The following is a 14,807-nucleotide window of genomic DNA, read 5'->3' as shown; positions in this document are numbered from 1 at the left end:
CCTCAAACCCCTGGGCTCAAGTGCTTTTCCCTGAACCTCCCAAGTAGCTGGTAGTACTGGCACACAGCACCACACCAGCTATTTTTTTTTTTTTTTCCTTTTTTGAGAGATGGGCTCTTCTTCCTCATGTCTCCAATTTAATCGTTAGTTCGTAACACTGGTCCAGGTGCCAGGAAACCTGAGTTTTAGTCCCACTGAATCTTTTAACTGTATTGCTTTAAATATAATTTGCTCACTACCGTATGTCCTCTGTTGGAAGGTGAGGTTTGCAGTAAACCTCCAAAGGCCCTTCCAATTAGTTTTCCTAGTAAGTTAGTATTTTCGAAACATCTGTAATACTTGGTGACCTTCAGACAATATTAGAAAAGGGATGAAGGGCTAAGGGTGGAACCAAATCAGAATTGTCTGGGGAGCTTTCCCCAGGGACCATGATCTCAGAGTGCAGTGTGATCTCAAGTTCACCCTCCGCTACACCCCTTTGACAACTACATGTGTTCAGTAATTAGACTCTGATAAAGATGTTGGGCGGCGCCTGTGGCTCAGTCGGTAGGGCGCCGGCCCCATATACGGAGGGTGACGGGTTCAAACCCGGCCCCGGCCAAACTGCAACCAAAAAATAGCCGGGCGTTGTGGCGGGCGCCTGTAGTCCCAGCTACTCGGGAGGCTGAGGCAAGAGAATCGCTTAAGCCCAGGAGTTGGAGGTTGCAGTGAGCTGTGTGAGGCCACGGCACTCTACTGAGGGCCATAAAGTGAGACTCTGTCTCTACAAAAAAAAAAAAAAAAAAAAAAAAAAGATGTTAACGAACTCCCTGAAGGGGGAGCAAGAAAGTAGCCGCGATCCAGGCCTGCAGAAGGACTGCTGTGTGCAGCTCACAGGCGTCTCACTGAGTCTTCTTATCATCTTCATTTATTCTGTAGACGAACCTCTTTTACTAACACGTGTGTTTATTTACTTTTGTGTTACCTACACACTCCGTACTGTCTGCTCGCTCACTCCCCTATGCAGAGCATTTGTGTTCCCTATACACTCTGTACCTTAGCAGTGCTGTCACTGTCCGCCCCCTCGCTCCCCTTTGCATTTGAGTTGTTTTCAGGCCCCTCCAAGGGACATGTTGGTAGATAGAGCCTGGTGTGATGTTTCTTGTGCCCCATCTATTAGGCTTACAGTTTTGGCAGTAATCTCAGAAATGGCTAAAATGGGTAGTTGACATAGCCTGTGGATACATGTTTCCATATTGCTTTTAGAAAGGATTGAACAAAATTACGGTGTCATTAGTAATGTACTTATGGACCTGTGTCCCCACATCTAAATGTGTATTTTCGGATAATTTATTCTTTTACTACTCAGAAATCATTCATATTTTCTGTTCCTTGATGTGAGAAAGTCATTACACAAAAAGTTAAATTTTTACTGCCATCCTTTCTAAATTATAAACCTAAATTTATAATTTCTTATGGCTTGTTAAGTAATAAAAACATTCTTATTGAACTTTTTGGCTGTTTAGAGTGTAACAATTTGGGGCAATCTGGCTTTACCACTATCATTTGACTAAAACGTTTCTTTCTAAAATAACCAGTCATCTCTTAAATGCTAGTCCAGTGGAGCATCTAAGTCTCTATGACCCTTCTCATCCCTGTGGTATGTTCAGTGTTGCTAAATTTCCCCCTTTCCAAACTTGTTCCTCTCTGCCATCCCTCCGGATTCTCTTCAGGGTGAGGTTCCAGCAGGGGTGCTCCAAGTGTCCCCCACCAGCCTCAGCTTGCCTGAGCCCTGCAGAGTTTTCTCTTGCTGTCTGGCAACTGTAGATCAACTCTGGCCGGGGCACCCCTGCAAACATCTGCACACCCCAGTGGGCTGCAGACATATCTTCTCCAATGAGGTCTTTCTTCCAGCTGTGCGTAGGTGGCCCTGCTTTTAAATTTCTTGGTCTTCATGTGCTCTCCAGCATAGCATTGCTTTTAGGCTCTTACATCTCTGTACTTACTCCCTTGTCATAGTTAAGTAATTTTTGTTTTTTTTTTTTTTGAGATAAGAGGTCTTGGTCTTCAGGGTGAGGCTCCTCGGCCTGCCCCGGGCTGTCTGCCTTGGTCGCTCCCTTGTTTCAGGGTCTTCCTAGGCAGCGTCACGCTCCTGGCTTCAGTTCCCTCTGATGCTTCCCAAATCTGTACCTTGAACTCTGACTCTCTCTGTGCTTCAGGTTCAGGTCTCTGGCCCTTGACAGACGTTTCCAGGCACTTCATTTTCAACAAAAACAAAATCAGATCATTTATATTCCTTTGTTCTGTCTTCCCTTTCTCAATAAAAACAAAAATTCTGAATGCTGTTTTTGATTCCTTACATTCCTTTGCCTTTTCTCAAAACATTTCTTCCTCTGCCTCCTCCTGTTTCAGGCGTGTTTAGTAGTGACTGTAGCCTCCTCCCAGACTTCATGCCTGACCCCTGACCTCGTCAGCAGCATCTTCCACTATTTGTAAACTACTGTTTGATCATATTTCCCCCTTCTTACAGTCCTTCGATATCACCCAAAACCTAGGGACCCAAACTGGGCTGCTGAATGTTGATCATAATGACCTAGAAAATTTAAGAAGGTCAGATGCTGGAATCAGCATTAGTAGAGATTGTCTATTCCTGAGTCGAGGTTTGTGGATTATAGGAGAATCTCAGTTCCATTCAAAGTGGTGTCCAGTCTGTTCCTTTTCTCCTCCAGTTTTGTTCCCAGCTGTTCTTCCCCCCATAGCTTGTCAGCCACACTGCCCCTGAACTCACTGTACCCTCTCATTTTCCTGTGCGCTCTGTCCTGAAACCTTTCTTTCCTAGCCACATGAGTATTTTCTTCCTGGTTATAGTCTCAGTATCAAGCCTGCTTGGCTCCTGTAGAGTCCCTCCTTCTTTGGTAGATTGCTGCCTCTACTGTAGCCTCTGTGAACTGTCTTAAAGTCTTTATCTCATTGAATGTTGTCTGTTTATTTGGTTACATTTTTACTTCCACACTAGACCATAAATTTCTTGAGTGCAGGATGTTTTAACACTGGTGCTGAGCACGTGCCTGATACGTGGACTTCATAAATACCCACTGATGGAATTTCAGATGAATAGATAGGCGTAAGTGCATCAGTTCCAACATACGTGACCATCCAACGCTGCGTTAGGAGTCATCATTAGAAATTTCAAGCAATACAAAAAATAATCAGAAAAGTCAGCTGCTACTCACGACACAAGACAACTACTGTACTATTATCACACGAGACTTTATTTTCTGACTATACGCTCTGCCTAACCAATATGACAACCTAAAGGAAAAGGCATAAGTAAGTCAGTACTTAGAAAATTAATGTATATTTGATTTCTAGGCTGGTGAATCAAAGACTTCTGGAAGTACAGTCACAAGTTGAAGAGCTGCAAAAGTCTTTACAGGATCAAGGCTCAAAAGCCGAAGATGTAAGTTTTAATACGTACCAACCATGGTTCTACAATTTTACAATGTTGAAAAAAGCTATAACTTTTATTTATTATTTGATGATCTCTATCAAAATAATTTAGCATTCTATTGGTCCTAGAAAGAAGCAGTATTTTCCTTTTTACTCACATTCCTTATAAAAAGACCAGGCAGTACTTTGTTATCTCTTTCAGGATCCCTCTGCTGGGAATCAGAAGTTCATTTCCTGTCATAGCCGAGGAGTTAATTGAGGCTTTATGTTTTAAATGTGTTCAACTCAGTATTAGAAGTTAAAATATGGGGTTCCCCCCTTTGGTAAAAAAAAAAAAAAAAAAAAAAATGCTAGTAGAAAACTTAGCATGTTCTAGTAGAAATTTTTAATGTAGAATCGATATTTAAGAAAATAACGTCATCCCTAGAATCCCATCAGCTATAAATTTCTGAATTCTTACCCTCCTCCCCCCCCTCCCCCCCGCACACATGGTGCTTCTCTGCCGCAGCTCTGCACACACAGGGCACACTTACACCAGTGTCCAGGACTGTGTGTCTTCACCTCCATGTGTTAACTGTCCACCACAGCGAGTGGATCTCAGGCAGAAGTGTAAATAAGGCATTTCTACATTTAATGAGTGGTAAACAATAAAACTAAGACTTACAAATTGTTCAAAAATAGTGTTAAGAGGGGGAAAAAACTGAATTTTAGTGATCAGTCTTCGCTTCAGCCAGCTCTTTTGATTTGTTTCTTTGTTGTTGTTGTGTCTGTTTATTTTTCCTATTACCAGTGTAATTGCTATAAACTCCTGCATTGGAGTACAAATCTGTTTCCATTGATAGAGTCGTTTTAGGGGATCAAATTCAAAACTGGGGATTTAGCCACATCCATCCAGCCCTATTAATATAAGAGGGTATAAAAACAAAAGAAGCCAAATAAGGGGAGGTAAGTACATTCACAGGATTTACTGAGACTACGAGATGTCAAAACTCACCAGTGACCACGTTGTATCAGTTTCTCTAAATACCGGCTAATTCGTGTTGGCAGCGTCCCCTGCTTTCCAAGTTGGGTGACTTTAGATCACCTTCGTTTGTGCCGGAGTCCTTCTAGGGTCCTAGGTGGATTCCCAGTTCCTAAAATTGTCACCAACATTCAAACTAACTTAGCCCTTACTAAATTTGAAATATGTTTTTGTCTAAAATGCTAAACCACAAAGAGGTGAAGCAAAGCCACCATTAGTATATTAGAACATTATTAAGTCTCATTAAGCGTATCCCTAGTTCATTGAAATCACTAGGTCCCTTTAACTGAGATGATGTAAAATTTATTCTGGTGTCTAAGGAACTTGGAGGAGACTTTTTGTTGATTTGTTATGTCAGGGAGAAGAGCAAATAGCACATTGGAGATAAAAGTGGAGAAGTATCAGGATCAACTGAACTGTAGTGTCAAGTGATCACCATGGAGCTTGGTTCTCTTACTTTTATTAAAGTATTAAAAAAGCATTTATTCTTCAAAAAATAATATGGTAATTTAAAATCTAATTTAAAATGCTGTGTGCTATTACTTTAAGAGTAATAAAAGTAATTAAAGAGAACTTTGAGAGGTGAGCCGCCAGCCCTGTGAAGTACTATTTGCATTTGTCCAGATGCTAATGAGATGCCTTGCTCTGAACTAAGCAGAAATTCTCTCTGAGCGCTTTCCTCCATGTAGAAAAGACTCAGATGGCTGAAGCTTTGCCTCCAGATGGTTTGGAGAAAGAACAGTGCATTGCAGAATGTGGTTCTTCCCCCAGCGGATATTTTGTTTATTTATTAAATATACAGAGCAGTCGGTCCTGCTCTGGGACTCGGTCCCTTCTGACGGAGAGCAGCGTGATTTCTGCCTCTTTCTGTTGCCGAAAGCATGGTCCTTTCGTGGGACCTAAAGTCAAAGCAGGATGTTTTTGCACACTTTTATTATTATTTGTATGTCATTTGTTTTTAGCATGGAAGCATTGTTATATCCAGTCATATGGATAATTTGAGGTAGCCACAGTATGTAAAACCTCAGAGAACAAGACAGGAGGAGGCCATAGAAGAAAGAAAAATGTACATTTCTCAACAAAATGTCTGTCTTTTACTTCTGTTCATGAATTACTAAATCGTTCTTCTCTTGCCTGCTGTGTTTGCGTGATACTAATTTGTCCTCTCTGTCTCTTGGCGTGGTTTCTGCTCAAGGCTATTGTAAGTATGGTTTCCTTTTCATTTTTTATTTTGAGCAGTTTTTTGATTTAGACGTTATCTGCCATCACAGTTGATGGTTTGGAAATGTTTAATTAAGGCAATTTCATGCAAAGTGCACGTCAGCATTACTTGCCTTATATAGGTTTATGACCTTTACAATAAGACACTTAAAGGATGTCAAGATCTTAAAAAGTCAAACCAAAGAAGTCTGCTCTTGGGGCTTCCCCCTTCCCACTTCTGCTCCACGCCATTGTTAGTGCCTTTATATCAATTATTCTGATGCTGGCTTCCTCTCGTCTGGCCTCTCTGTGTTGATGGTAATAGTCTATCTGTGGAGAGCCTGGGGAGGAGGCCGTGCGCAGATGCTGGGGTCTGGCAGACCTGGGTTCTCAGATCTGTTGCTGGACAGCTGCTATGAGTTTATCCAGCTGCTGCACACCCAGTGTTAGGAGGTTTCCGTGGGGCCACGTGCGTGGCGTCCCTTAGCACACTGCCTGACACACACATATTAACCACTTATTTAATCATTTTATTATGTAGTTTTATCTCAGTTAAAATTTTTGCTAGAGTCTAATCAAAATATAAGTACAAGATTAAATTTAAAGTTTTTAAAAAGTACAGTAGAACCTCCATAGTTGCCCCCTCCTTGAGCTAACCTCATGTTCCCAGACCAGATGCACACCCCATGTGCGTATCAGAACAGTGGCCCCAGCTCCTTATGGTGACCAGTGTGTCACTGTCCCTTGGGTGGTCAACTTGCAGAGATTCTGCTGTGTTTGCATTTTACCCTTTGTACTAAAGAAGGAATGAGCAACAATCCAACATTTTCAGGGTTACTATCTTTCTGTATATTGGGGGGGGCCGTGATAGAGGTCATTGTAGTACTGACTAGCTATATTAACATATAAGAGAATTTGAAATATTCTAGAGCTGTGTTAGAATGGACTTAAATGAAGTTATGGTAATCATCAAGTAGGGCAACTAAAAATACAAGAACTTAATATTCTAATTCTTTCCCCTCATTGCTGCTGATTAATTGGAGAATTTGTTTTATAAGCCTATATTAATTATTTTGAAGTGAAATGTTTCATAAAATTCATTAATAAATATGTACCCTGTGACTGTTTAATTATGAAACTTAGTGGTCCTTTATGGAATGCCTTCATTGTTTATATTTAGGTTAATTTTCAGGAGATCTTTTTTTTAAAATACCCAGTCAAAGCTGCATTCTTGCATGTATTAAATTCCACGCATATACCATCTGTCTCATTCCCAGACCATCAAACAGAGGGTTTGCAACCTGTGCATATTTATAAATCACTGATGAGTCATAAGTATTTATGGGAATTGATCCAAAACTTTATCATGATGCAAGGAAAACAGTATAGCAGCTAAAAGGTGTCTTAAGGAAAGTCTGTTACCACTAGAGTCCTGTCTGCCTGTTGAGTCCAGGACTAGCAGAGACTTCTACAAACAGAGAATCCGGTGTCCAGTTTCTGGGGGTCTGTACTGATTGCACCCCTTCATGGGCTGCCCTCTCCCTCGGTTAAAGAGAGTCAAATGGGGGTGTGTTGTGTGTTTTGAGGTCTTTGACCAGAGAAATTACTGAGGACTTGCTCAAAATAATTATTATTATACTCTTAATTGTAAAAAATTAATATATTAGTTTAGGTAATAAACTGATTTTTTTTTTTTTTTTAGTCAGTTCTTCTAAAAAAGAAGCTTGAAGAACATCTGTAAGTACACACGCTGTGGATGGCAGTGCTTTATGCCGGTGGCCGCAGAGGCCTGGGGGCCGGCACAGGCGTCCCAGCAGACGCAGGGCCCGGCTCCACCCGAGGCCCTGGGTTCAGAATAATGACTGCTTCAGAACCGTTTCCTCACATGACACTCCGGGGCTCCCCAGCTGCTGCTGTCGTGTTGTAGCTCCAGCAAACTTAAAACTTCTGGGCTCAAGCAATCCTCTTGCCTTAGCTTCCCAAGTAGCTGGGATTATAGGCGCCCACCACAACACCCACCTCGTTTTTCTATTTTTTGTAGAGATGGGGTCTCACTCTTGGTCAGGCTGGTCTTCACCTCCTGAGCTCAAGCAAGCCACCTGCTTCAGCCTCCCAGAGGGTTACAGGTGTGAGCCATTATGCCGGACCTGGAGTTTTATATCTTTTGATAGTATTTATAATCATAGTTAGGAATTTGGAAAAAATTCTATGAGATACCTCTTTTCTGTGAAGAGTCATTAGTAATTACCAGTCTCCGTCCCAGCCACTCAGCTCTGCAGCCGTCGCTTGCAAGCAGCCATAGACAGCAGTAAAGCAGTGGTTGTCACTGCGTTCCAGTAACACGTGATACGCACAGACAGGATTTAGCCCCAGCTATGATGTACAGCCAGCCTAATCTTCCTTTTTAGGTTTATATATATATATATATATTTTCCGAGACAGAGTCTCGCTTTGTCACTCTTGGTAGAGTGCCATGGCGTCAACAGCTCACAGCAACCTCAAACTCTTGGGCTTAAGTGATTCTCTTGCCTCAGCCTCCCAGGTAGCTGGGACTACAGGCGCCCGCCACAACGCCCGGCTATTTTTTTGTTGTCATTGCCGTTGTTGTTTGGCAGGCCCGGACCAGGTTTGAACCCACCAGTCTTGGTGTATGTGGCCGGCGCCCTAACCGCTGAGCTACAGGCACTGAGCCTAAGTTAATATTTTTTAAGTATAAAGCTTGTCAGCAGCAAATTTTCACATATTTCCTTGAATTACAGATTTATCTGAACAGGACTTGTTAACTAAAAGGCAAAATAAATGTTAAACAGTGATGTTTGTTTCTCATGAAGAAGAAATCTTTATCTATCTTTATCTTTAGCTGAGGTTGACAGTATTAGAAATGCTTCATAGCTTTTCTTACACCCAGTAACAACTTTAACCCTTCCTATTAGTTTTTGGGCAAAACTCCTTGCAGGCATGGGTTGCACTGCATTGCATTGCCTGCGCTCAGCGCCGCGAATTGCTAGCCTGCGGGAGTGTTACCGTGTTACACTGGGCTAACCCAGACATCCTCAGTACCACAGGATGAGATAACTTCAATGATTCTACTATGATAGAAGGAAATTCTCTTGCATCACAGTTTGTCTTGTGCAATTCAGTTTGGGGCGTTTTTGTTTTTTATTTTTAACGTGGGAGACGCGAAATACTCCTAGCAACTGAGATTTGTTAGGAAGTCTCAACCGTGGGCAGGATCTTAATGTCCTGGAAGAGCAGAAGCTGTCACCTCGCCTCTGTGAGAACTTGGTACTAAATCTTGTCCCTTTCCCCCTTATTTCGCAGTCTTTTATGGCAAAGGATCAAATACCCGTTACTTGGTAAAACTACTTTCGGACCATTGTTCTGTGCTCATTTACATGGTAAAAATTTCCATCAGAAAGGATTTATTAGTGTAGATGGAGGCTAGGTTAGTTTCTTGTTGCTGCCGTAACAATTACCCCCAAACATAGGTGACTCATGACAGCAGATGTTCTCTCCCTGAAGTCTGGTGCTGGCAGGTTGGTTCCTCCTCGAGGTCTGAGGTCTGCCCCTCTCCCAGCTTCTGGTGGCTTCCTCAGGCTGTGGTTGTGTCACTCGAATCTCCTTCTCTGTCTGTGTCTTCACATGGCCTTCTTAAAAGGACACCAGTCAGTGGATTTGGAGCCCATCTGATGACCTCATGTTTTTTTTTTTGTAGAGAGAGTCTCACTGTACCGCCCTCGGGCAGAGTGCTGTGGCCTCACACGGCTCACAGCGACCTCTAACTCTTGGGCTTAAGTGATTCTCCTGCCTCAGCCTCCCAAGCAGCTGGGACTACAGGCGCCCGCCACAACGCCCGGCTATTTTTTTATTGCAGTTTGGCCGGGGCCGGGTTTGAACCCGCCACCCTCAGCATATGGGGCCGGCACCCTACTCACTGAGCCACAGGCGTTGCCTGATGACCTCATCTTAACTAATAACACCTACAAAGACATGCCACATTCATACATCCTAGGGATTAGAATTTCACTTTAGCCCACCACAAGGCCCATAGACATCTCAGAAGATGATGCGTCTTGGCTGGCAAAGTGGCTCACCCTGTCCCAGCACTCTGAGTGGCTGAGGTGGGTGCATGGCTTGAGTTCAGGAGTTTGACCAGCTTGAGCAAGAGCAAGACCCCAGTCTCTACTAAAAATAGAAAAACTAGCCGGGTGTTGTGATGGGCACCTGTAGTGAGGCAAGAGGATCGCTTGAGTTCAAGAGTTGGGGGTTGCCGTGAGCTATGACATTCTAGCCAGGGCTACAGAGTGAGGCTCTGTCTCAAAAAAAGAAAAAAAAGAAGCGGTCAGTTTCATACAAATTTGAAACTATAATGGTGATCATTTTATACACACCAACCTGGTAAATATTTTTTAAATCTTGCCTGCAAAGGTTTGCTAAAGATGTTAAGTAATGGTCATTCTTGTCTACCACTGGTCAGATATTAACTGGGTGGCGCCTGTGGCTCAAGGGAGTAGGGCGCTAGCCCCGTATACCAGAGGTGGTGGGTTCAAACCCAGCCCTGGCCAAAAAAGAAATAATAATAATATTAACTATGTCTGGATACTTTCCAGAAACCCTTGTGTTCTGTGACCTCTCAGTTTCACTAGTTACATATCTCTAGATTCCTAGAGATACCGTTGTTCCTGTGTATCAGAGACATGTAGAAGAAAGTGTAGAAGAACATTGTCTGTGATCACAGAAAAGGAGAAACAATACAAACGTCTACCCCTGGAAAGGGATAGAACGAAGTGTATTCAAACAGCAGTGCACATGACTGGGGAAAATGTGTGCACTAGACTAACACACTAGCAGAGGTCAGTAACAAGAACATTGACGTTTAGTGCAAGGTGCCAGTTAGAATATGTAGGAATTAATGTATAGAGTAAAAAGTGGACAAGATTAGGCAATATATCATTAAGGAATAACACAAGGCAGTAAAACGATCATGAAAATCATGAGAATAATTAAAATCTAGTAATTTGGTTACTTTAGGGAAGAGAATAGAGACGCAAGCAACTTCCAAGGTTTGGGGATAATTTCTGTTTCTTAGCTTAGTGGCAATTCACTGGGCTTTGTGTTCCTGAGCTCAAGCAATCCACCCACCTCGGCCTTCCAGAATGCTGGGATTACAGGCGTGAGCCACCACACCCAGCCTGTTAATTCCAATTTTTAGAACTTCACTTTTTTGCAGCAAGAGTTTACATGGTAAAACCTCTGCAAAGGGGCGGCGCCTGTGGCTCAAGGAGTAGGGCGCCAGTCCCATATGCCGGAGGTGGCGGGTTCAAACCCAGCCCCAGCCAAAAACCACAAAAAAAAAAAAAACCTCTGCAAAGTTTAAACTTAATTTTTACAATATCCTATTCCTAGCAAAACTAAAGGTCTGTATTCTTTTGTTATGCAGGTTTACATCAAACAAAGCAGAAATTTGTGTCTTTATTTTTCACTTATTTTTAAAATACATTAAATTCATGTTACCATTGTCTTTTCATCTTGATTTGATAGCACTTGTGTGCACTGCAAGCGTAACCCAAGTATAAAGAGCTTAGATCTTTAATTTTAAGTGGGAAACACACAGTGACGGCGGCAGGTGACGCGGTGCTGTGCGTCTTGTTGCAGAGAGAAGCTGCACGAAGCCAACGATGAGCTGCAGAAGAAGAGGGCCATCCTTGAGGACCTCGAGCCCAGGTTCAGCCACAGCTGTGAGTCCTCCGGATTACTTCTAAAATAGGCTAGCCATGTACTACCCAAATGATAATGAGTTGAGATAAAATTCTTCTTTTAAGAAATAGGCCCCTTGGCTTGTTGTGGCCCCCTCCACATACACCAAGGCTGGTGGGTTTGAAGCCAGCCCAGGCCTGCTAAACAACAATGACAACTGCAATAACAACAACCAAATAGCCGGGCGTTGTGGCGGGCTCCTGTAGACCCAGCTTCTTAGGAGGCTGAGGCAAGAGAATCGCTTAAGCCCAAGAGTTAGAGGTTGCTGTGAGCTGTGACTCCATGGCGCTCTACCCAGGGTGACATAGTGAGACTCTGTCTCAAAAAAAAAAAAAAAAGAAACAGGCCTTAGTGCATATTCTAGCAATTGAATAACTTACCTTATTTACAGAAAGGGTGTATAATTATGTTTATGTCCTAAATTTCTTTTTTTAGACAGGACAGGAATACATACATGTATGTATCTGCATTTTATGGGAGTCTCTTTTGCAGGTTTTTTTTTTTTTTTTTTGCTGGGGAGGGTTTGAACCCCTCATCTCCAGTATATGGGGCTGGCACCCTTACTCCTTGAGCCACAGGAGCCGCCCATGTCCTAAATTTCTAATTATACTTAAAGGCTGGGTGCTCATGCCTGTAATCCTAGCACTCTGGGAGTTGAGGTCGTTAGCTCCCTTGAGGTTAGGAGTTTGAGACCAGCCTGAGCAAGAGTGAGACCCCACCTGTACTAAAAAAAGGAAAAACTAGCCAGGGATCATGCTGGGTGCCTGTAGTCCCAGCTACTCAGGAGGCTGAGACAGGAGACTCTCCTGGACCCAGGAGTATGAGGTTACCTTGAGCTATGACGCCACAGCACTGTAGCCTGGAGCAACAGTGAGACTCTGTCTCAAAAAATAAATAAATAAAAATAATTATACATAATAAATTTTTCCACCACTGTGGATTCCGATGACTATTATATGAAGTTAGATATTTTCATATTGTAGTTGCATGTAAGTCAGTCAAACTAATACTTCCATTGACATATTTATACCCGTAGGTGGCTTGACTTTGTTAATTTTGTAGGAGGCGAGAGTACCAGCGTTACTTTTTTTATTGTGGTAAAATATATGTAACAAAACAACTATTTTAAGCCTACAGTCAGTAGCATTAAGTACATCCACGTTGTTGTACAGCTGCCACTGTTACCCATTTCCAGGACTTTTTCTTTTTCTTTTTTTTTTTTTATTGTTGGGGATTCATTGAGGGTACAATAAGCCAGGTTACACTGATTGCAATTGTTAGGTAAAGTCCCTCTTGCAATCATCTCTTGCCCCTATAAAGTGTGACACACACCAAGGCCCCACCCCAGGACTTTTTCATGATCCCGACCTGAACCTCTATACCCATCAAACAGTAATTCTCCATTCCTCCCCTTTCCCAGGCCCCGTCACCCACATTCTGCTTTCGGTCTCTATGAATTTGACTGTTCTAAGTAATTCATATAAATACAATCATATATTTGTCCTTTTGTGTCTTTCTTATTTCACTTAGCATAATCTAGCATGTATCTAGAATTAATGCTGAATAATAATAGAAAATCGTACATGTATTACCGCATTTTGTTTAACCATTCATCCATCAACTGGTATTTTTAATTTATGTACTCTACGCTATTATGATTAATGTATAAAGTAAAAATTGGACAAAATTTTTGTTAATAAGAAAATCTTTCTGTAAAAATAATTATAAATTGGGTTTTTGGTTACTTGTTCTCCTTGCTTGTTTTTAAAGATGGGGTCTCCCTTTCTGGAGTGCAGTGGCTCAGTCAGAGCGCACTGCGGCCTCCCGCTCCTGGGGTCAAGCAGTCCTCCTGCCTCAGCCTTCCAGGCAGTTGGGACTACAGGCACCACATTCAGCTATGAATTGATTTTTAAAAAAGAAAATTGTGTACACAATCCCTCAAAGCTTTTAACTATTAATAGTCAATTGAAATAAATTTAAAGTTGTTATGATCCAAAAATATTTGCTTTACTATGTCTTTTCTGCAGCCTTAAAAATCGAAGAATTACAAGAAGCTTTACGGAAGAAAGAAGAAGAAATGAAGCAAATGGAAGAACGATATAAAAAATACTTAGAGAAAGCCAAAAGTGTGAGTAGAAATCTGTGGCCGTCCCACTCCACTTTGTGACCCGTGCCACTGAGTTGGGAATTGTAGTGCGCATGCCGTGTGGGGAGTTTTCACACAGGGAGAAACAAATCTTGTAAAAAATGTCAAGAGCCTGTGCAAGCAACAGTGATCAAAATTGGTAACTTTACAGATAACTTACTAATTACCAGGAGGATATATCCCTGACATAGGAAACGAACGACAGTCACCACCATAGGCAGTTGTCAAAATCAGCAGCCCCTGGGCGGCGTCTGTGGCTCAGTGAGTAGGGCGCCGGCCCCATATGCCGAGGGTGGCGGGTTCAAACCCAGCCCCGGCCAAACTGCAACAGAAAAATAGCCGGGCGTTGTGGCGGGCGCCTGTAGTCCCAGCTGCTCGGGAGGCTGAGGCAAGAGAATCGCGTAAGCCCAGGAGTTGGAGGTTGCTGTGAGCCGTGTGACGCCACGGCACTCTGCCCGAGGGCGGTACAGTGAGACTCTGTCTCTACAAAAAAAAAAAAAAAAAATCAGCAGCCCTGACTGAGGGTGGGACAGGCACCCTCCCTGCCCCCGAGGGAGTGTCATTGTGAGGAACAGTCAGCCTGAAGCCGGGCACTTCCAGTTCACAGGGAAAATGAGGCTAATGGGAACAAATTAAATAACACCTTCAGGAAACCACCAGGTAAATCCAAACTTTGGGGTAAATGTCCTTGCTGTAAAAAACGAAAATAGGCGGAGGCACGTGGGGGAGCCGCACCTAATCTGCAATGCAGCGCGTCACCTTTGCATCCTGGATTGGGGGTAGAGGACGCCATTGGACCCAATAGTGGTGATTCTACAGAATTGTTCCCCCCCTTTTTTTTTTTGTTACAAATAATAATGGTATTTTAATTATGTAGGGATAGTATCCTTAATCTAATATTCACGTTGAAGTATTTAAGTGTTGCCTGTCATGAAGTTTGCAAATAGCTCTAAAATAGTCCCTGAGACAAGTAACCGTGGGTGTACGTGTTTGTGTGTGTACGTGTGTGTGTGTGTGTGTGTGTGTGTGTGTGTGTAGCAATTGGTGAGTCTAGGTTAAAAGTAAATGGTTTTTTTATGGTTCTGCCCTTTCAAGTTTTCTATGGGCTGGTGTATTTTGATAGTTAAAAGTTTTAGGGAAAAAAATAAAAAGACTCTTCCCGAAATACTGTTGTTGACCAGCCAGAACTGGCCCAGTGCCCACGCCCAGGCCGAGCTACCAGCAGAGGAGGGGGTGGGGCCACTCGGGGGGCTT

General features: G+C 42.7%; 1 protein-coding gene across 1 annotated transcript in view; it reads left to right on the top strand.

Annotated features, from left to right (window-relative positions):
* HOOK3 (hook microtubule tethering protein 3) overlaps positions 1–14,807 on the top strand; it is a 96,924-nt gene that overhangs the window by 76,496 nt on the left and 5,621 nt on the right. Inside the window, exons 16-19 of the mRNA XM_053578789.1 lie at positions 3,352–3,439; positions 7,353–7,387; positions 11,306–11,388; positions 13,435–13,535. Coding sequence (XP_053434764.1) covers positions 3,352–3,439; positions 7,353–7,387; positions 11,306–11,388; positions 13,435–13,535 — 307 coding nt within the window. The remainder of the gene's footprint in view (positions 1–3,351; positions 3,440–7,352; positions 7,388–11,305; positions 11,389–13,434; positions 13,536–14,807) is intronic.

Source organism: Nycticebus coucang, chromosome 24, assembly GCF_027406575.1.
Source record: "Nycticebus coucang isolate mNycCou1 chromosome 24, mNycCou1.pri, whole genome shotgun sequence".
Classification (NCBI taxonomy): domain Eukaryota; kingdom Metazoa; phylum Chordata; class Mammalia; order Primates; family Lorisidae; genus Nycticebus; species Nycticebus coucang.
The sequence above is the reverse complement of the archived record's forward strand: the minus strand, read 5'-3'. Positions and strand labels throughout refer to the sequence as shown.